The sequence below is a fragment of the Coturnix japonica genome, chromosome 21 (assembly GCF_001577835.2).
Source record: "Coturnix japonica isolate 7356 chromosome 21, Coturnix japonica 2.1, whole genome shotgun sequence".
NCBI lineage: Eukaryota > Metazoa > Chordata > Aves > Galliformes > Phasianidae > Coturnix > Coturnix japonica.
In genome coordinates, this window is record NC_029536.1 from 5,375,653 (window position 1) to 5,398,109 (window position 22,457).

Here is a 22,457-nt window from a genome sequence, read left to right on the forward strand (position 1 = left end):
AAAAGACAGACAGTTTATGGGGAATGGGAGGGGATCATAGAAGTGTACACACACACAGGCAGAAACTTGGTAGGTCCCCAGCCCCGTTAATAAAATTAGTAATATCTGTCCTAAAACAGGTTATATTTTTGCTCCCTTTCCTCAGGTTGGAAAGCTCGTTCACAGTCTCATTCCCCAGATGACTCCTCTAATTTTCAGCTTAAATTTATTCATGGCCAGTGTATACCCACTTGTTCATCTGCCAACATTATCTTTTAGCTTAAAAAGATCTTCTAAACTCTGTTTACCCTATTCTTCTCTCCAATTTCTTTATAAAAGCAGGATCATATTCCCTCTCAGTCTTCATTTCACTTGTCTAAATAAGGCAACTTCTCTCGTAAAATAGCTTCTCCACTCCCCCAGTCTTAACAACTGACTCGACTTCAATACAAATTCATCTTTTCTGGAAGAAGACAAGAACTGAATGCAGTATTTCAGACCAGGTTTTAGTCTTAGTTCTTGTTACCACACCTGAATTTGCACCCTTCCATCACATTCTGTTCTCACTGCTCAGCTCTCCAGCCATGTTATCCTTCTCCCACTTGCAGATCCTCCCCCACATAGAAGAAAGCTCGTGGCTTTGCTCATCACCAAGTCTTCCTACCACATTTTGATGTTCTTTGTGTCAACTGCATTAGTGATAACATTAATCGAGTACCAAGAAACCTGCTGGTAACCTTGCTTCAACATGTCAATCCTGCCTTCAGCACAACCTGTAGTTATCTCCCAATAAGCTATATCCTCTTTTTAATATCAAGATTTCCTTTGCTTTAACAATTTCCCCGCATGAAATTCAAACGCTTTGCTCAAGTCTAGATTGAGGCAGAAAACCCCATTTTTATCTCATCAAATAAAAATTCCAGGTCAGGCAGAAACAATTTACTCCAACACCCTTGCTGCATTTTATTCCATTTCTTTGATTACATGCAGTGCTTCAATTACACAAGCCTTCCAGCCTGTCCCAGCGCATATTCCTGTGCAGCCATAGATCTGGTTGCCTGGATCACTGCTTCCCTCTTCCTACATGTATGTCCTGGTCACCAATTGTAGGGGCTACTCCTAGCTTGGAAAACCCAGTCATAAACCTTGCCACTACTCTCACAGCCATGTGAGGCACCAGTTAGATTCTCCAGCCTGCTGGATGATTAGCTGGTTGCCCTTATGCCCTGTGAGTTGTGGTTTCAGTTCAGCTGCAGGAAATTTCCATTCCCATATCTTTATTAGAGCTCTCCTGCATTCGTCCCTCAGTTCAGACACAAGATTGTGGGTCATCTCCTCTCTCTATCTTCTTTTTTTCCACTTGATCGAACAATTGTTCTCTTCTTGACTCAACATATACTGCGACGTCCAGCAGCCTGATGAACTGCAAGGCCCCTTTCTTACAGACATTTTCAGACCTCTGAAGCAAACTCCTTCATCTGTAGGCCATTGCAGCCATCCTGCAGCTTCTCCACTTGGTCTAATACTCTTCAAGTTATTTATTCCATCAGGTCTGCAACTTCTTGTACAAATTCTCCTCTTTTGTTGAGGAAACAAACTTCAGACAGTTCTCGTACCTTTAACATGAAAGAAAGAAATCCAACAGCTCCTCCTGAGCTCTTATGAGTACCTGAACTCATTAATTAGTTTCTCTCATTTTGAGAAATCTGTGCTTTCATAGGAAAAAAAATCCGTTAGTGAATCTGCTGGCATATTCTCCCATTTAATTCACACTGAGATGACCCCTGATCACTCATTTTGAAGTCATCTTTTCAGAGAAGACAAGAGGGATGCAAGAACAGCATCTTTATGAAGAGTTCAAACTACAACCTGTTGCCATTCCCAGACAAGTTTCTGTGCTGCATTCCAGCAGGACCAGAACAGACGGCCCTGGCTGTGAAATTGAGATTCTTTTTGACCACATTGAGTGGGACAGTCAGAAACACCCCCCCAAGTGTTTTTGCAGGCAGTTATCTGCATTCCTCAGTACGCCCAGTTAGGATTGCTCTTACAATGGCAAAGTATCTTTGTTTGCATTGCCATTAATAAGCCCTAGCAAGCTGCTCTTGCTCATGTGCAGAAAGAAAGGATAGATGTTATCACCAGCTACTGTGCTGCTCCAGGTTCAGGGCTGCACTGAGCAGCCCTGAAACATGGGAGAGCTTGATCCTATCTCTGCCAGCCCAGAGCTCTTATGTTGTTCAGTAAGATGAAACCTACAGAGGTGGCTGATGACTCCATGTTCCCTTCCCCAGTACCACAGCTGAGATATGCCACAGTCCTGCTGTTTCATCAAGTCAACTTCTGAATTAATTATACACATTTCCTGTTGTCCAAAGGGGAAAAAAAACAGCATAAACAAATAAAGGAGATCTTAAAGAAATAAAAAACGACACCAAAGGATCCCTGCCCCTCAGGTCAGTCAACATATGGCAATTTCTGCCTTACTGTCCTGGGCCTCACCTCCCAGTGTACAGCTATGCACCCAGTCTCACTGAGGTCCCCTGCAAATCCATCTGTTATTTGTCAGCAACCTGCAAGCTAAAACAAGAGCATGTTTGTGCTTGAGAACCCATAGAGAAGGATTTTGTATTCAGAGCAGGGTTTGGAGGCTCTGCAGCAAACAGTGTGGGAGCAGAGAGCAACCAAAAAGCATGAGAAGAAATACTGAATAACACTACCCCTGCAACAAGGCAGAAGCCCTGTGAATGCCAGAGTCTATGATCACGCAATTGAAGACCAGATGCTATGCCCAAGGGTCAGAATTATGGCACCCCTGGGTGCCCCTAGTACCTTCTTTGACCCTCCTATAAGCTGTGGCCATACTCCAGGCTGCCCCGTGCTGGAAACCTCATCAGGGATTGAGTGCAAGGAAGCAAGACAAAAATCAAGGCACTTACAAGAAAAGCAAAGGTTTTCAACCATCTTGCTGTGGCTCTGGTCAGGCTCACTCAGACAGAAAGCAGACATCGTTCATGCCACAGAGCACAACACTGCTTTCCTCTTGCTATAATCCTATGTCAAGGGAACTAACCGATGTGACAAAGTAGGACATCTACATCAGGTCTGCAAGCTGTGTACTGAACGCAGCATGCTAAGACACCTGCAAGTTTCAGCTGTGCAGGCAGGGTGTAGGCAGCTCCCCTCAAAACACAGAAGAAAGCAGGTTGTGCACAATGTTGGGTTGATGTTTTCTTTTTTTCCCTCCCTTTACGGCTTCTGCAAATCTGCATTCATAATGCAATTGCTTGTGGGAAAGCTGTAGTCCTCCACACCAACTGCTGCACTCAAGTCTGCCCAGAGTTAAAAAAAGAGAGAACCTGAGAGTCAGCTAAAGGCAAGCAGATGAGTGAACCTACAAGGATATAACTGGTGTGCAGGAAGCATGTGATTTTAATGGTCCTGATGAAAACAAACTGAATTACAGAGCCTTCTTCAGACTCACAAAAAGAGACTATGAGTAACCAGCTGCCTCCCTTGCCCCAGTCTCTGCACCTGAGACAACTAACATAAGCAGTCCATGCTGCTCACAAAGAAATCACCAGGAGAGGCTGGAGCATCACTGGGCAAACCGTGTGGAAAGACAGAGCCTGGCAGACCTACACATACAACCCTCACCCACAGAGCTTCCCTTATCTCAGATTTGTTACCCGCTTCTCCGTGGCAGTCAGGAATCCCTCTTCTGCTGCCTCCAAGAACTCTACGATGGGGCTCAGCTGTGTCACGCTCTGGATTAGCTCCTCCTTGCATCCCAGCAAACGAGCGGTCAGCATCTCTCCCTCTTCTGTGCTCTCTGGGGAGAAAAGGATTCAGAAGCACAAGAGAAGAAACAAGTCAGTCTGAAGGAACTGACAGGCTCCTGAAGTGAGTGAGACTCTGTGAAAGATCTAAGTGAATAGCAAAGCTCATCCCAAGCACAAGCAGCAGAGAAAAACCACTTTACGATTCTCTTTAAACTCAATGAAAGGAAAACGTCTCATTTATCTAACAGAGCACAAAGCCATAAAGCAAGCTGGAGGTTAACACCAGGTTTGCAAGGCCACTGCTTTGTGTCAGACTCGAGTAAGAAAGGAGCTTTCAATCCCGAGGCTCAGCTGTGCTCCAGCCCATACTGGCTGTGCAGCCATCGATCCAACCCTGCAGGCAGCGATAGGGAGAGCCCTGCACTGCCTGCACCCCACTGCTGTGGAGCAGAAACACTCCAGGATCTTGGCCAGCACACAATAAGCCTCCCACATATGAGTAAGGATACAAGCTCTGAACAAATGTGAGAGCACCGCAGCCTGCTAGGGGGACACAAATAATCTTCTGAAGTTTTGCCTGTAAGGTTACCCACCCACTTTGCCAAAAGCCGTGCCCCATTCTCTACACCTGTTTGCTGTAGGACTTCTCCACTGCCCTGCTCTCCAGCAAGGCTGCTCTCAGCTTGGGATTCACTTCTTGAAACAGCTTCAATAAAGACACAAGGGTCTGAGCATCCAGAGTGTGAGCATCCTTCACTTCACCCAACAGCTTCGTGAACACTGTTCCCCCACCTCTGCCAGACAGGTGAGCACAACCTAAAACAGGCAAACACAGGAAAGGTTTAGTAACAGAGACAACTACCGAATGCAAGCTGACATAAAGAGCATATTTCACTGCAGAACAAGGAGAGAACCTGCACAGAAAGCAGAAAGCATTCTGGTGGGACTTGAGGAATCCCCCTTCTCGAGTCACAAAGGAGTCACGTCTCTCAGTGAATGCTTTGGGCTTAAGCTTTGGAGATAAGGCACATAAGTGCTGTGTTGTGGGCTCTCTGCACACCTGGTAATCAAGCTCAGAGCTCCAAAATCCACTCCTGTGACCCCACACGGCAACCAGAGGCAAACACGCCTGCAGAGTGATGGAAATAAAAGGAAAAGAAAGAAGCTGGAACTCTTGCTCCCATTTCCCTGGAGCCCTTTAGCGCTGTAAATATTGCCCCTAAAGACATGCACTCCCCAGCTCTCCACCAGAGATGCCAGCCTTTCAGAGCAGGCATCCTTTATTAGAGACTCCAGGGATGCTATAAAAGTACCTTTGAAGTGGAGAGCTTAGCCCAGCTCCCGAGATAACGGCCATTTTCTGCTGTCATTGTCATTTTTATTTCTATGATAAAAAGACTGAATGTAACTGCTTGAGGCCGCACCAGGGGGATGGTGGACTTGCTTTTTCTAGCAGGTGTAAATGCTCACATATTAGGGCAGCGTGACAGTGCGATGACCTATTGCAAAGAGCATCCGCAGAGGGGGAGCTGCAGGAGCCCCAGCACTTACCCTCTAACAGCATTTTTCCTGCCAAACGGAGAGACATGGACATGAAGGGCTCTGTTATAAAGGAAAAAGGCCTTAATTACAATTAAAATCAGCACAGAACAACTACCCAGAGCATCAGTTAACATCCCTTCCTCGGCGCACAGTTTTCATTAGAGGAACTGAGTTTTGAGAAACAGCTCTGCTATTTATAGTTTATTTCTGGAAGACCTTTCCTCAGACACACTGCTCAGTGGGAACAACAGCCTTTTAGCATTGTTTAGAAGGAGTGCACAGTGCATTTTAGACTTACTTTGAAGCAGTAACAATTCCCAGAGAACCTGGAAGAGCTGGAGAAATACCGAAATTATCTGGAATAGCAGATTCCACTTAGTCACAAGGCGTCTATGCATTATAGTCTCATCCATTAGGTTTTTACTGCGTGAGATATTTGCAAAACCCTTCGTAGTCACATTAGTACACAGCAGCACACATTCACCTTCCAAACCCTCCCACCTTCCCAACTATTACAGAGTGAGCCCTCCTAAACAGCTCCAGAGCAACACAAGCACCTCAAGTGGTAGGAGGGATCTTTAACAGATAGAGTCCACTGGTTCCTCTTGTGTTGCTTTGAAAAACTCACACGAGCATACCAGAACAAGGGAATAGTTTAGCCAGCTTTGCCACCATTAAAACAAGCAAAAAACACAAGCTGGCACTTCTCATCAGGATGCAGGAGGCGAAAGGAAAACTTTGATGCTGCATCCAGAAATTCCAGCAGCTGCAAATGAAGGACAGCAATAATTGGAGGGGCCCATATGCAATGGAAATGCTCTGCAAGCAGTGACACTTATTCTGCACTAGAGAATCAACACTCCCCACTTCATCTGAAACCAGAAGCAGAGGGAACAAATGAGCTGTGCAATGATTTGAATTGAGTTTCTCTAAGAAAGCACAGGAAGATAAGACTTGACACCAGCAAAGCTCTTCTACGCTTCCCCAAATTACTGCAATTTCAGACTCGTTCTCATTTCCAAGCAGGTTTCATCCAGGCCAGAACCAAATTAGATAGGAATAGTTTATGCGAGTTACACAGAGAGACTTCAGAACAAAAAAACAACTCCCCCCCCCCAAAAAAAAATCACATCTCCCTAAATAGAAAACCAACTTACAAGGGTACGTCTGCATTTTTCAACCCAGGGAGCAAAAAACAGCAGCAAACTTAAAGAAAACTCTGACAAAAGCAAAGCCACTAACCTCAGTGTCAAAAGAAACCAACCCACAATTTCACCAACACCCACTGGATGTAGTAGGAAATAAGGCAGTGACACCTAAGGGGAGCAAAGCACAACCTTTTACTCTGTGGGGCTGATGGTAATGAGGCACCCATTGATGGGTGAGCAAAGGAACAGAAAGAGTGACATCCAAGTCAAAGTCCCACTGAAACCTGAGGAGCTGGAGCAGCCTCAGCTTTAACAGGCAGGCTGGCAACATCCCCACTAACACTCCAAGCTCCAGTGCTGTGCCTGCCTGGGCTTTGTTGTCAAAAACTGCTTGCTGATAGAAACAGTGCACCCACAAAGGAGTTGTGAGCAGAAGGATGTGCGCAGGGGACTGGAGATCTCTGCAGCATGGCAAACACTCCCCACCAGGGTGCTCAGCATGAAGAAAAGGCAGCTCTTTGCATCGCATGGTTGCACCCACAGCCACCTCACTGTCTTCCAAACTGGCTTTCACTTACACTAAGGTGCCTGAGGGACTTCAAGCAAATAAGTAGTGAAATAAAAAGGAAATTTAAAAAGAAATCCATTGACTTTTTTTCCACTGCCACAATTTCAGCCCTTTTTACACATCCTGAGCTGCACTCTTGTCAGCTAAACTTGCACTTTAAGCATGACTTTGAAACACACCACTGTGTTTCCCCAAAGAAAACACCAGGCCCTTACGAGAAAAAGCTACACCCTCTGCTGGAAGCAGAGCTTAGAGTCGTGCTGGTGCCGACAGATGCTGCTTATCCCAGCAGGGAGCTCAGAGAGCGACAGAATGGGCTGAGCTGAGAGTTTTCTCCTAAGCCCTTACTTAGAATGGGCTGCAATCCCCCTCCTCTCCCCACTGCCTTTGGGGCTAACACTTTTCATGCTTGTTGCAGCAGAGAAGTGATTTTTTTTTCTGCGAGGCTTAAAGAAAATCCATTTCTCATTTATTCAGCATTTATTTATAGCTACAGAAAAATTGCCCAGGTGCTGTTCTGCAGTCAGATACTCACACTGCCTCTGAACTCTCCCTGTTTGGTTCCTACGGCTACAGCTCATTTGGGAGCAAAACTGGCAGGGCACATGGCATAGATGGGCCCACCGACCCCATCTGCCACGCATTTGCAGTGCTGGAGACACAAGAAGCATTGCAGTTACTACAAAGCAACAGTAAATAGGGCTGTTTAACCACAGCAGAAGCAAGGCAGCGTGCATGCCGGGCTGTGAGTGCTGTGCTGTGCAGATTGCACACATGGGTAAGGAGGGCACGCTGGCACAGGCAGCACCTGTCTGCATTGTGAGGGCTCAGCACTCTTGCTGGGGCACTGCTCCGGTTGCAGCACCAATTGCCCACGTGTAGAGTTGGAACAACTCTAAACCTGACAGTTTTCTAATCTGGAAGACAAATGAACACACAAAAACATAATCCTTTGGAGGCATGCTGAGAGCAACATGCTCACAGGTGCTTGTCAGTCTGGCCAGGCTTGGGCTTGCTACACAGCCACGAATTAGGACCCACGTCTCACCTCTCAGAGCCTCAGCTAAGTTCAACGCTGTCAAAGGGGCCAGCTGCTAAGGGAGCGAAGATTTCCAACCCATCAACATTCAAAGGCTTATCAGAAAATAAATCTGTACTCCTTGACTTGAGGGAATTCTCCTACTTGCTGCCACACATCTTTTTTCTAATAAACACGTTGGCTTCAGTTTTCCTCAGCAAAAAGATGTCTTGGCTTCACGCAGTTATGCTGGTACAACAGGGTCCAGGTGATTCAAACCCAGATGGCTTCTCACCCAGTAAGCTTGTAAGATCTAGAGATCTCAGCCCCCTAATCCAGGGAACAGGACCTCGCTGCTTTTAAAGCCTTGTACGATGGTTGGTAGCTATTGTTCAGAGTCCAGAATATCCCTTTTAGCATCAACCAAACACTACACTCGAACACCTTCCAACAATAACCTGAGCATCACTCATCTGCAATGACAGCTTTTGAAGTTGAATGCCACCAGAAGCACCATGAGACAGCAGGCCAGCATGCCCTGTATCCATCCCCATCCACAACGCTCCTTGTGAGCAGCCTGCACAACACAGAGCAGAGCAGCTGCTCTGCAGCAAGCCTTCACCACGGGCACAGGAAATCTATTTTGGGATCCCATGTGTCAGTCATTCCCATCTTGATACAGTTCCCAAAGCAAATGCCACAAACAGGAGGAGTGCTGGAGCTCTCCTAGCACAGGGGAGATGTCTTTGGAGCAGGACATGCACTTCCTCACCTACATGCACAGATGCTACTTGGGTGCATCGTTCAGGTGAGCACAATCTGCCCTTCCAACAACAAAGCACCACAGCCCCAGTTTCCCCTTGAAAAGATTTCCTGAACAGGGACAGAACTATTCTAGCCCTCAGCAGGGTGGGGAAGAAAAGACTTGTATTATTTATCCAATAAACACACCTACCTCCCTTTGAGAGGCATCAATTTCTCTGCACTCTTCTAGTCTTCTCAGCACGGCTTGGGCATCAGAAAGGGCCTCTGAGAAAACACTTTCATATCGAAGAAAGAAATCCAGTTTACAGCTTTTGCTCTGTGCTGCTGTGCGAGAGAAACAAGATGAGTTATTTGCTAATTGAAGGGATTCACAGAAAGTGGGGATGTGATTGAAAAGCATCAGTCTGTAACCAGCACATTGGCTGTAACATGGAAACTGTGACTCACAAATCCGTTCTAAAGATATCACACAGCCTGGAGGAAAAACCAACAGTTTATTTAACACAAGTTATAAATGGAACATTTATCTTAAATCCAGTGCAGCCTCTGTTTCCCTCTCATGCTGAACATGAGTTTAAAAGATAAGTAGCATTAGCAGGCAACTATGTTCACTTACTGCTATAAAGATTGAATTACAAACCTCATGTGCTGAATTAACACAGATCCCACCATACATGAGATGCAATAGATAAGATATTCATCTATACAAAGATGAATAGATAAGAAAAGTTTTGCTCAATATAGCTCTGGTAAAGTGCTAAAAGCAAAACAACCACAAAGGCTAAAGGATAGCATTGCGCTGTGCCAAAGGAAGAAAGTCCCTACAGAAAAGGGGCACAGATCAGTGCTGTTACCAACCCAAGGCACATTAAAAAGATGAAACACAGAGGAAAAGATCCCCCGTGACATAAAATAAATGTAAAGCAACTCGGGTGTATATCACTGAGTTGCAATTCTGTCAAGGCTCACCTAAACCACTTCCTTTCTTCTTCAGGGGCTCAGCAGGCTCCACTTCAACACAGTGACCACACTGTGCAGGCAGGCTGGGCAGCACAAGAGCCTGAATCCTCTTGGAGAGACCCCAAGCTGCTCAGCATCACATCCTGACAAAGCCAGGTGTGATTCACAGTCTGCACCTGCTCAGGAGGAGAAATATCTGCTTCCATCTCTGCTTCTCCAGAGCCAGAAGGGTGCAGGGCATCTGTTTTTCCTTCAGCAGCAGGTTTTTCAGATTGGGGCAGGTTTTCAGTTTCAGCACTGCTTCCAGATGACTCTGTTGTATGGGCAGAGACTTCTACCTGATCCTGAGTTGAACAGCTGATGAGGTCTCTCAGGAAGGTTTTGCAGCTAACAGCCACGTCAAACATCTGCAGGCTATCTGACACAGAGATGACTTTGGTGAAGTTGTGTTTCCCTATTGGGAGCTTGCAAACTCCTCAGGTGTCACCACAGAAACATCGATGGAAATGGGTTCTGTGCTGTCCAACAAAGATTTAAAAATCATGCTGGCAGCAGCTAAGACAACCTTGTGTGCTCTGAAGTGGACAGTCCCAATAAAGATGGAATTGCAGAACTGCTGCTCTTTGCAGAGTATACAGCTGCTGCAGCAGCTGCTTGCTGTAGCTGGGAAGCTCCATGGCTCCTGGATCTAGTGGTTTTCTCTTGCTTTGGTCTTCTTTCTCACACTGCTTTCACAAGGTCCAGCTGAAGGAAAAACAAAGGATTCTGCTAGCAAAAGAAACCAAAAATCACTTTTCATGTGACACCTGCTGCAGTTTCCTATGCTGTAGTTTAGTGGTTAGCTCTGATTCCCCAAATTCAGCATCTTGCCTGATACTGTTCAAACATAAATGCTTCAGAGATTGCTTAGGAGTGAATATTGAGTCCTAGGAGTTACAGACAGGAGAGATGCTCCCCGACACAACTCCTACCATAGAGCTCTAAGAAACATGAATGCTTTTCAGTGAGGCACCGCAGTGCCAGGCTTTGTCTGCATCCAGCAACTGGAGCTGATGCTGGATTCAGCAGTCGGTTTTTGAAAGGGCAGGTGGGGAACCAATGCAGGAAGACCTGCTCAGACTATCAAATGCAGAGGAAAATTGGAGGTGTTGATTTTGACCTACCAAACACTAAGTGAACTGATCGTACAGCACAGAGGCAGAGGCCCATAGGCCGAGTCTCGTCTACTACAGCACCTCTTTACCTTTTGCTTCCTTCTTTGTTTCCTGTGTTGCTGTTGGGAGAGGGGAAAAGATGATAGGACATTCACCAGCAGAATTTTTATCAGCATGATATCTTGAGGGGTTTTTTTTATCTCTGCTAGACACGATAAAGATGTTACTGTCACTTGTCTATACACTAGGATGCCTACCATGGATGCTGGCAATGATGCTGAAACAAAACAGCGTGAGTGCTAAAGGAAGAGCACCTGGACATATATGACCTTCAATTGCTTAACACCCAGCATCCAACCCTCTCACAGAGAACGGAAATAATACTGCCTACCACTGGGACATGAGTTTTAATGAGCTGATGTTCATACATCACCTCGAAGCACTGTCTCACCCATGCACTGGACTGGCCACCTGCACTTCGATCCCATTAAATTTAAGGGTTCTGTTATCCACCCACACTGCTGTAAATCACAGACAACCAAGTTGATATCAGCAGAGTTACTGGTTAATGTGGGAGAAGAAAGAGCCCCATTTCTTTTGCCAGGCTGAGTGTAATAGCAGTTTTAGTCCACCCACTCCGTGCCTGGAGTTGAAGAGCTTCCAGTATCTGAAATGAAATTGGGTCTGCTGGTTAAGAAATAATAGCTGCAGATCTTCCTACAAAAGGACAAGCAGGAAACATCAGTGCCCTGGAAGAGACGTCTTGTGCATAAAACCTCTCACTTCCACAGTTTGAAGCAGCAGCACAGTCTGCTCCCTCTGTTCCTGGCAAGGGTATTGAAGATATATTTGCCCATGACAACTCAAAACAGTAAAGCTCTGGGCAGCCTAATATCACCTTACCATCTTTATTATAATAGTTCAGAGCTATGCAAAATGTGTTCCGAGTAATTAGACCAAATATATCTGTACAAATACATTATATTTCCTTAATTATAGGGACAGAAATATCCAGTCCTGCCAAAGAGAAAGATGATGGGTTGTGGTTTTTTTTTAACAGGGGGGTGATTGCCAAGACCATCGTCAAGGCAACTGCCTGCTACTTATAGCAGTCTTCAAGCTTTTATTCTGAGCTGAAGGCCAGAAGGGACCACCAGCAGCAATCTGACATCTCATCTGTCACTGCCTCCTAGATTTCTGGACTTAATACCTTGGGTTTGGCTGAAGTTGCTCTTCCAGAAAGGTGCCTATTCACGATAAGAAGTGATGTTTAGGATGAGCACCTTCCATTGTCAGAGTGAGTCATTCTGACTGTTAAAATACATGCCTCATTTCTTACCTGAATTTGCCCGGCTTCGTCTCCCAGCTGTCTTCTAAATGACTTTTGGGAGATTTGCCTGCAGAACTGGGCTGAACTTGGAATCTCTCTGAGAGCAGATAATACTTCAGCAACGATGAGTGCTTGCAGAGTGCGAGCTATCTGCCTCTGCCAGCACCACTGGTGAGAAAAGGCCATTTGTCACTTTTTCAGCCTAAAGCTGCTTCTCTGCATCGTCTTTGGAGCCACGCTCAAAGATAAGACCACTGTTGGTATTCTTCTTTTTCTTTCTGGATTTCAAACTTAAAGTAAAATGTCTTCGGTTGACTGCTGCAGCCTTTGACACCTGAGCCAAACAAACAGTGCCCTCCTCTTCCAAAAGTGTCGGCTCACTGGAGACAGAAGTAGGGACAGAGGAGAGAGAGATGTGCTCATCTTAGCTGCCCTCCAGGCAGGCTTTGTCAAAGAATGATGAATCTTTTAAGGAAAGGTGTGACATGTCCCTGCTTATAGAGGAAAACACCAGGGTAATTTAGTTATTTTGGTTCCACTGATGTCCAGCAAGACTGCAAAGCCAATGAATTCGAGTCAAGCCCTGAAAAGCACTTGAAATTCTAAGGCTCCACTCAACCATATGTTGATATATGTCCTTTTGTCACTGTTAGGCAGCAGCTATCACCTGAGACTGCTCTCAAGGCAGCCACTTTGACAAGGAAACCTCTTCTTCTGAACCTCCCAAATCCAGAACAGGTCTGCAGCAAACACTACTCTCTGTTGACCAGTGCAGCTCCTCCTTCCTTCTGCTAGGTATTTCAGTTGGAAAGAATCATTTCTTTTTCTCTAGGCTAGATTAGAATAAGAAAAGGATAAGCTGATGGCAGAGATAGGTACTCCAGAAACACCCAAATGAGAACAGCCCTCCCTTGTATGTAAGGCTGTGACACTATTTCCTTTAGGTCATAATTACAGAATCGTTTGAGTTGGAAGGTGACCCTTAAAGGACATCTAGTCCAATCAGCAGCACTGCAGCAAAGGAGCTTGTATACCACAATATGCCACAATAACACCAAAAACAATGCCAAAACTTGCCTTCTGCATTGATTAGTTCAGACCTCAGTGGCCATTAAATGCATTCCGTGTCTGGGATTCTTTTTTGAGATGCACATGCAGCAGGCTTTCCTTAGATTTAATAATAATAATAACGAACACTTCACTGCCAAGAAATTAAGCAATACCCCAACGCAGCTTTTTAAACATACAAACCCACAGCCTTGTGCTCCCTCTGCTGACAGCACCCTGCTACCAACTTAGCCTGGTGCACTGAGCATAAAAGGAAGATCTGTATCTAGCTCCGAGCCAGTGCAGGAGTTAAAGACATTGACAGCCTGGAATCAAAATCTAAATACTTTTTGTGTGTTTATCAGCCGCCTGTCTTCTTGTTGCAAAGACGATGACCTTACAAAAAGGGTTATTAGAAAGCCAGGAAATCATGTACTGCAATTCAATTTTCTCGCCTCTCCCACCAGAAGTAATTGTGTCTTTGAAGAGCTGAGAGAGGCTGAGAGGTCATTACCTTCCCCTGGGGGGCTCCAAAGGGCCAGAACAGGCAGCACTCCCTGAGGGTAATATAAAATCCAGTCTAGGGAGTCAGGGCACACCAATTTGTTTTTCAATCTATTCTACTTCAGTACAGAGCATCAGTGCAGACAGATAAGAGGAAAACAAGCAACACTTTGACTAAATTCAGTGCTCCTCGGTCTCTAAAAGCAGCAGAATACACGTCACAAAAACAAGTAACATTTTGGCTATCTGTCTGCACTGATGCTTTAAATGGAAATATAGCAGATTGAAAAACAAATAGGTGTTCTCCAGTTCTGCACAGAGCTCGTTTTCCATTACCCTTCAAAGCAAAAGCCCTGACAAAAGGGTGAAATCATACAGGGGAAGACAATCTCAAACCCAAAGCAATGGCCAAAGCTTACATTCCATTCCTTATCTCATTATGCCCAACAACGAAAGAGCTGATTATCACAGAATCATAATACAGTCAAAACAGTCTTGAGTTGGGAGGGACCCTTAAAAGCCATCTAGTCCAATGCCCCTGCTGCTCTGGGAGCGGAGGGATTGAAATGTCTATTTGTAACTATGAATGTGCATAATGGGATTTATTTGTGTTCGTCCCACACAGGCAAGCCTTGGCGTTGTTTCTCTTCCCTGTCCATCAGTAATCTGACCGTGCTGAGCAACGGGAGGCCCCACCTGGAGCACTGGGCCTACATGGGGGGCCCTCAGTGCAGGAGAGACTGGGCCTGTTGGAGCAATAAAGTGCAGCTTCATGCACCTTGCTGAGGTGATACAGCCAGGGAGGATGTCAGGGCAGATGATGCTTCCCTGTGTGTTGTGCCAGATGGGGATCTTCTTTTAGTCAGCTGTTAAACATTGCCAGCTTGCAGCTGGGTCCTCTGCATGCAGATCTGGCAGGGTTCTCTGGAAGGGGCTTGTCTGAAGTGGTGGAAGAGAAAGAGTTTGGCCACATTTAGTGTGGGGAAATAAACATGAGGAAGGGAAGAAAGGGAGAAGAAGAGGGGGGGGAGGGGCGGGCGGGGGATGGAAATGAAGAGGATAGAAGGGGAAGGGAAGGGCAAGGGAAGGAAGGGAAGGGAAGGGAAGAAGGAAGGGAAGGAGGGAAAAGGAAGGAATGGGAAGGATAAGGGAAAGGAAGGGAAGGGGAAGGGGAATGGGAAGGGAAGGGAAGGAAGGGAAGGGAAGGAGGGGAAGGCGGAGGGAAAGGCGAAAGGCAAGGAAATGAGAAAGGGAATAGGGAAAGGTAAAGGATAAGGAAAAGGAAAGGGCGAAAAAGGAAAGGTAAAAGGATAATGAGAAAAGGGTATTAAGGAAAGGAAAGGAAAGGAAAGGAAAGGAAAGGAAAGGAAAGGAAAGGAAAGGAAAGGAAAGGAAAGGAAAGGAAAGGAAAGGGAGAGGGGGGAGGAAGAGGAAAGCAAAAGGAAGGAATGGAAAGGAATCATATGAGTGCAAATTGAGGTATTGCCGTTTTGTGTTTTGAAGCCTGGAAGAGGGCTATCTGCTGCCATCTATTGATAGATGGAGAAGAAGGCCTAATGAGCCATCTCATTTGCATGAGCAAGTGTTAATTTCTGGATAAATGCATAGGGCAGAGGGATAACAGCCTCGGCTGTGTAGCTTTGACACCAGGCTATTGTGTGAGCTGGTAAAGAGCAGCAGGCAGGCAAGGATTGGGACTGTGTGTCCTGTCTACTGTCAAGCCTTCTCCACGGGGATGTGAATGAAATTCTGAGGCTGGCATGTGGTCAGGCAAATCACCTTGCAAACAAATGGGTATTAATTAAGAACCCATAATGTCATGATGAGATCCGCTCTGTTCTGGGGCCTCTGCGCCCTGCCAGGGAAATGCCTTTGGCTGAGATCCTCAGCTGTGAATGGCACAGTCTGCAATTGGGGCCAGTAGGATACAAATGGTGTTGCTGCAGCAGGTTTCAAGGTCACTTCTGGAGGATGCAAGGCAGACTTGGCTGTTTTCTTGTAGGATTACATAGAAAATCTCCTTGAGGAGATGCTCAGACTGCAGTCCATGCCAGCCTCATGCAACACGTTGTCTTTGCTAGAGCTGTCCATTCCAGCTCCACCAGTTTTCTCACAAATGCATTTGCTGGTAGTTTTCATAGAGTGGCGTTAGAATCATGTGGGCTGGAAAAGATATTCAGGAGCAGTGAGTCAAACCACCAACCTGACCTAGTAAATCCCACTACTACACCATGTCATCCCTCAGTGCCACAGCCACACATTGCTTAAATCCCTCCAGGGATGGGGACTCCACCACTTCCCTGGGCAGCTCATTCTGATGCTTGACTACCTTCTATCTTGAGGTCTAATCAATGGGGAAGGAACTTGCAGCACTGAAATGCATGAATGTTAGGCTTGCTGTCTATGAGCCTGTCTATATGGTATCTGCTTTGTGCCACAGTACTTCTATAGAACATCTGGAGCTGCCATGGGATGGCAGCTTTTCAACTGAGATTACAGAGAGGAGGAAGCTGAATGCCCATCGCTGCCCAACTCAAAGCATAAGATGACGAGGGGGTGGCTGGAAACAGCTCTGGAACCTCTGGAACTGAAATACACGTTTGGTAATACCTGGTTTGAGACTGGCTGACAGGATGACAGCAGCCTGCTGACAGAGCAGCTACAGTCTCCTGCCTTGGAGGTGATGGATAGTTTGTGGAGATGACAGAGCAGGAGCATGATGAGAACTGATGGTTAAGATCAGCAAATATCTGGCTTCAGAGAAACTAGACAGGCTTTCCCCAAGGGCTGAAGGAGTTAGAGGGGACAGTCCCGTGATTCTCTGGCTACAGGGACAAAAACAGACTTGGAACAACTCAGACTTCCTTATCTGCCTGTTTCTGTCCCCTTTGCTGCTTCACTCAGACAACTTGGGGGCCATGCATTGCAAATTAAGCCAAAGTTGTGTTCCAAGCTAAGAATAATCTCCCCCAGATGAGGAAGAAGGACAAGAAAACAGGGACAAGAACAGTGTCCTAATATACCTTTTTCAGTTCCCATCACAGTAACTCTCTGTTGTCTCTTGGAAACATCTTAACTCTCGTCCAGCACAGACTTCCAAATCTGCTTTGACCCCCCTCATGTCCCTTAGAGCATCTCTTGGTGACATCTGGCTCACTGTAAGACAGAGCTGTAGCCATTTCGGCTCAGCACAGCAAGGACAGCAGAGATTTCTGTGCCTTTTCCTGATATGAGAGCAAGCTCAATGCCATGCAACTGCAACTCCCCCCCCTCCCCTCCCTCCCAGTTCATAATCTGCAGTGCAGCCTTGATGGCAGCAAGCCCTGGCTTGCGGCTTCTCTTTCGAGCGCTTGAGGGCACTGTTGGAATTTGGAACGAGGTTGAAGGATTTGTTTCCTGCCACACCGTGCAGAGACACACATCAGGTTGCCAGGACTTTGGCTTCCACTGGAAGCCTTGCTGCTTGCAGGGGTATGTAACTTTGGCATGCATGTGCTGTCTCAGGCAAAAATATCAGGTAATTGAGGCCTCTTACATCTTTGTTGTTTATTTTTTCTGTAAGCATTTCTCCCTTCCACTTTTAACCCCAAAGCTTCTCTTGAAGGTCTGATTTTAGGGAGAGGAGCACATTGCACAATCAGTTCTTGGGAGGAAGCAGACCATAAAAGGTCAGATCACATAGAGATATGCTTCACCTGCACAGATACTGAGTGCTGTTCGTGCATGGGCTTGTGTGCAAACACAAATCTCATCGCTGTCAGCCTCCAGAGGAGCCAGCAGAGCAGGCTGTGCTCCAGGGTCAATGCTACAACGGCTCAGGAGTGAGTGCACACAGCACTCTGCTGAGAAGCTGTGCCAGAGTAATTATTTACATGTGCTGGCATAAAGTAATTACTAATGGAGCGGAACACCATGCACAATCCCTCCAAGCTGTCCCAAAGGAGGCACTGGGAGGTACTGAGCAAAGTGCACTTTCAATGTACCAAACTTCAGATTCCCTCCCACCTCAGTCCTCCCCCCTCCTCCCAGGGGAGCAGAGAAGTCTCTGTCACCCCTTCTATCCCATCCTCTTGCCTATGCCAGCACGATTCAGGGCAGTAGGTTGCCCTGTTATGCCATCTAAATCACACACAAAACTCACTTTGATGAGGTCTTTTGAAGATGACGGCATTCACATTAAGAAGCTGGGGCTGTAAATTGATTTGTGCTATTTCACTGCTGTGTTTCTCTTGTTGTCTTATAGGTGGACCTCTGGCACAACTACATGTACCCAGAATGACTTCCTAACGCCCTCAAGACCATCACACTTTCCAGAGTGCATCTTCAGCTTCTCCATCAGGTCTGTGACCTGATTCACCTCTAGAAAATCCAGTTCCCAGGTTCTGTGGTTGTTATCGCTGGGATCACTTGTCTGGGATCTGTTACCAAAAGTGATCAGGTTTCTTCCTGTTCTTTCACAGATAGGTCAGAATTTCAGGAGATTCCTTTCAGGATGGGGCTTAGCCCTTATCTTCAGCTGGGCATCAGTGTTCAGCCCTGCTGCCCCTCCAGGCATGACTTCATCCCCAGCTCAGCATGCCTAGGCATCTGTCCATGATGTCAGCCCCTAAGTCCCCCAGTATTAGTGCCTGGCCTCCTTTAATCCAAACCCCACCCAGAATGTAGCCCGGAACTCACCCCTCACGTGCTGTAGGAGTAGCTGCTATCTATCACACTGACTATTTGTGAGCTCACCAACCTTGCAGTACAAATTACTGTCTCACCTCCAGTACCCCTTCCTGTCGGAAACATCCCTCGAGCCTCTCCTTCCAGCCTTGTTGGTTCTCTAATAAAGCAAAGGACTGCAGATTCATATGCATGTGTGGTATGAGGCAAGCCCATCTCAACTCAGCTGATCTCTCCCAAGCTCCTCAATAGCATCTTCTTCATGGTGACCTGGGATCACTGGGTGTATGCGCTGTAGTGAGCAGGTGGGTTCATTGCCTACCAGAGGGCACTGAGCACCAGACAGTTCCTATCACTACTGCATTTTTCCATCTACTGTATTCCCTTCTGTCTGCTACACAACACTCAGCCAGCATGTCTCAAACACCAGCAGCTACTGCTTGTTAGCAATCATTTCTCATAACTGTTAGTCTTGTGACATTTCCTTTGTGTTAGATCTGCTTCTCCCCTACACATTCCTCTTTACTACCTCAGCAGGCTCACGCTGATGCAGACTTCCCTGCTCCAGCATCACAAAGTATTTCTTCTCCCATCTCGTAGGTAAAAAGCCATATCTCCATGCTCTGGTGACAGCACCCATCAACACCCCTCTCAGCTGTTCTAGTGCTTCATACACCATTCCTGGCCTGAAGGCTCTGTTCTTCCAGAATTCATATTCCCATTTAGATAATAAAGGGTTTTTTCTTTCATTATCCCATCTTTACTCCCCATGGCCAGCTCTGCACATGGCCTTTTTTGCCTTCCATACATGTGCATTGGTTTGTCAGCGTTCCAGCATCCTCGGTGGTCTGGGTCCCTCCATTTGTCCATTTGCTCTGTTTCTAGGTGCTGATTTGTTTTCCTATTAATCTCCCTCCCTCCCTTGCTGCAATTCTCCCAAGACAGACCACAGCCAATATGTTTCATGTATCACATGCTGCATAATAACACAAGGGAAAGGGACTCCACGCCTGTAACCCAGTTCTGAGAGCTATTTCCAGGGGTGGCAGGTGCTGGCGGAGCTCCAGCCATGTGCTCTCATGCTGACTTAGCTGCTCTCCCTCCCAACTGCCCCCTGGGGCACATGTCCCTCCGCACGTCCCACCCCAGTTGCTGCATGGGCCATGTTCCTGTTAGGGCAGAGCCTCCTGCCAGTCCCCTTTTTGGCCCTCAGCACACACAGGCTGCTGCATGCCAGTGCTCCCACCACAACGTTTTGCTTTCTCTGAAGGTGCAGAGCATGGAGACTTCCACTGTTGCCAACTGCAGAGGTAGCACTATGGATTTCAGGGTTGAGCTGCAGAAAGAAAGGCTTGATGTCCTACACTCAGCCACACAGGTAGACTTGTGCCCCACATACCTTGGCATGGGAATAGTCCTGCTTCCAAAACCCCATCACACAGGAGAGTTTCATCTGTAGTGCCTCAAACACTTCCAGAGGGTCATTTCACATCAACTGGGACCTATTCCCTTAGGGTCAGTGAAGACACAGTAGGGATGGTCCTTATGGTAGCATGCAGCAAGGTGGGACCTACCCCCAGCAACCAGCAGCCTGCATGCCATCCTTTCAATATCTTGGTAGGACATTCTGGGAAGTGGTGTTGCATAGCTGGCTCTTTTATCAGGGAAAATCAGCATATGGAGTTGCTGGTAATCATTTCTCTATCATCGTGCCACAGCTGCTTGTCCCTGCCATGTGCTGACACAGTTACTCGTGCTAAAGATTGAGTTGTGGTGGTAAATATAACCCAGACCAATACCTCCTTCTGCTCCCTGTCACAATCCACACTCAGGTGAATGGGGGCAGCGGAGGGATGTTGAGAAGAGGAATTATTACAGTCACCTTCGTCACATTCTGAGTTACTCCATCTGTAGTGAAGGTGCAAAGGGGCTTCCAGTTTGGCTACTGGGGAATGGTTGCTGACATGATCAGGTCTCAGCAGTCACTCTTTGCTGACTAACTTGTGGACTGAAAGACTGCAAATGCAGTTCAGAAAATGCAGCTCACAAGGAGTATTTTTCTGCATTTTTTCCCCCTATTGGCTCAAATTTGGGTCATTTCTAAGGCTCCAGATGTGTGTAGGGCATATTCCTGGGAAGAGGAAAGCTGATGTGCAACCTTCTGAGTACAGGAGTCCCATCAGCAGACGTGGCTGACACTATTAATGCACAGAGACCCAGCCCATGCTGCAGCAACCCTGCCTGACAGCACAATTCCCATACAAATCACCAGGTCACAAAGGTGACGGTGCTTATAAATATTGATCCTGACTTTGGGGAAGCTGACTGTTTCAAAGAGGGAGGCTTTTCCAACTAGTATTAAATAGAGATGTCGGAGTTATTTTGGGCTCTGTCAACAGCATGGGGCTGTGTGGCTCTCCTGCATGCAGTACATCAGCCTGGTGGTGCTGCCTGCTGCTATCTCCTCCTTGGCACTTCAGAAGGAGATCTGTGCCCTTGAGCTCCAGCAGCTCAAGGCTGTGCCCACTGCCTGGGGGAGTGTATTCCATGCCCACCACCCTCTGGTGCAGATACTTCAAGAATCAGCATTGAAAGCTTTGCTGAAATATTTACAGGTTGCATCAATGCATTTCCCTTGGTCAACTAACTGGGTTACCTTGTCATAAAAGGAAATTAATTGAGTGATCTCCTGGGATGGGGAACCTCCATAAAGAGGAATTGTTTCAATCATGGTAAGTGGTTTCAAATTCAACCACAACATCCAAACTCACCATCCTTGAAGATCAGAGCTCCCAGCTGGAGCTAGAGGGACACCCTATGACCTGTCCTGGGGCCCCATGAACCAGGGGTCTTCCTCTCCATTGTATTTTAGAGACATAAGTGGGATTTGGGTCAGCATCAGGAGAAGAAATGCCATATCATCTCTGGACAGAAATGTGCATTCATTGCATCACACAAGTTTGGAGACAGACAAGGCTGTCAGCTATCTATTCATTGCAATGGCCCATATCCATAATAGCAAGGTACAATAAATTAGCCACATCGTGTACTGTGATGCCTAACTGGGTTCCTGAATCAACAGCAGCCAGGTCCCTACAGCCCTTCTAGGCAGCTTGAGAGGAACCAACTCTGAGCTCAACCCCATGGAGAAGGGCAGGGTTAAGGCCAAACTTAGCAGGTGCTATGACAATAAGCACTGGGCTGGCACATACCCATCCAATCTCTCCTTTCTTATTGAGCTCTACATCTCAAGTACAAGCAGTGTTGCTCGGGCATCAGTACTGGGAGCAGTGCTATTTAACATCTCAGCTATAAAAATGGACAGTCACAGACAGTTCTGTCCTGGATTCCCATGGCACTGTAGGCTGTCCTCCAGGACTCCCCTTCTTCTTGCCTTGACCCAGGAAGAAGGTTTTAAGTACAGGTAGTGGCTGTGCAGAGGGACTCTGTTCTGCACATACTGCAGCCAAACCAAGAACTTGTTTGTCATTTCTCAGCTGCTCTGCTGGCTTTCACTGAAGATGTTGCTCTTTCTGCCACAGGGAGAGGATCCCTGTGGGTGGGTGGGATTTAAGGGTTAGCAGAAGGGAGTAACATGGGGCAATGGAAATTCAGCCTTAGAGTGAGTCAGAAATGTGAGTCAGCAGGTCCCAAAGCACAGACTGTGATGTCCAGCCGTCCTGAGCCAACGTGCAGGGAGAGGTCAGTGTCCTGCTCACACTGCACAGGATCTGCAAGGAGGCAGCCGAGCTGCTGAGCCAAAGGCCTGCATCTGCCAAGGGGGATGCAGATATCACAGATATCAGTGGGTACCTCCTCTCCCACCACCCCCTGTTCCTGTGTGTCCACAGCACCGTGTCGCTCAGTGCCACATGGTCATGGTGGGGATGAGTTAGAGTTGGACTGGGTGACCTTAGCAGTCTTTTCCAATCTTAGTGATTCTATGATTCTAAGCAACACTAAAAAGGTTGTAAGGTCAGGATTGGTGATCCTGT

The 22,457-nt window shown here is 46.8% G+C and overlaps 1 protein-coding gene across 1 annotated transcript in view; it reads right to left on the bottom strand.

Annotated features, from left to right (window-relative positions):
* ZBTB40 (zinc finger and BTB domain containing 40) overlaps nt 1-10,478 on the bottom strand; it is a 31,926-nt gene extending 21,448 nt beyond the window's left edge. The window contains 9 exon segments of the mRNA XM_032448833.1: nt 3,669-3,811; nt 4,390-4,425; nt 4,428-4,541; nt 4,544-4,577; nt 8,993-9,126; nt 9,772-9,836; nt 9,838-10,231; nt 10,234-10,391; nt 10,393-10,478. Of these exon segments, the coding sequence (XP_032304724.1) occupies nt 3,669-3,811; nt 4,390-4,425; nt 4,428-4,541; nt 4,544-4,577; nt 8,993-9,126; nt 9,772-9,836; nt 9,838-10,231; nt 10,234-10,391; nt 10,393-10,439 (1,125 nt within the window). The 5' untranslated portion in view covers nt 10,440-10,478.
* Nucleotides 10,479-22,457: the final 11,979 nt, after the last annotated feature.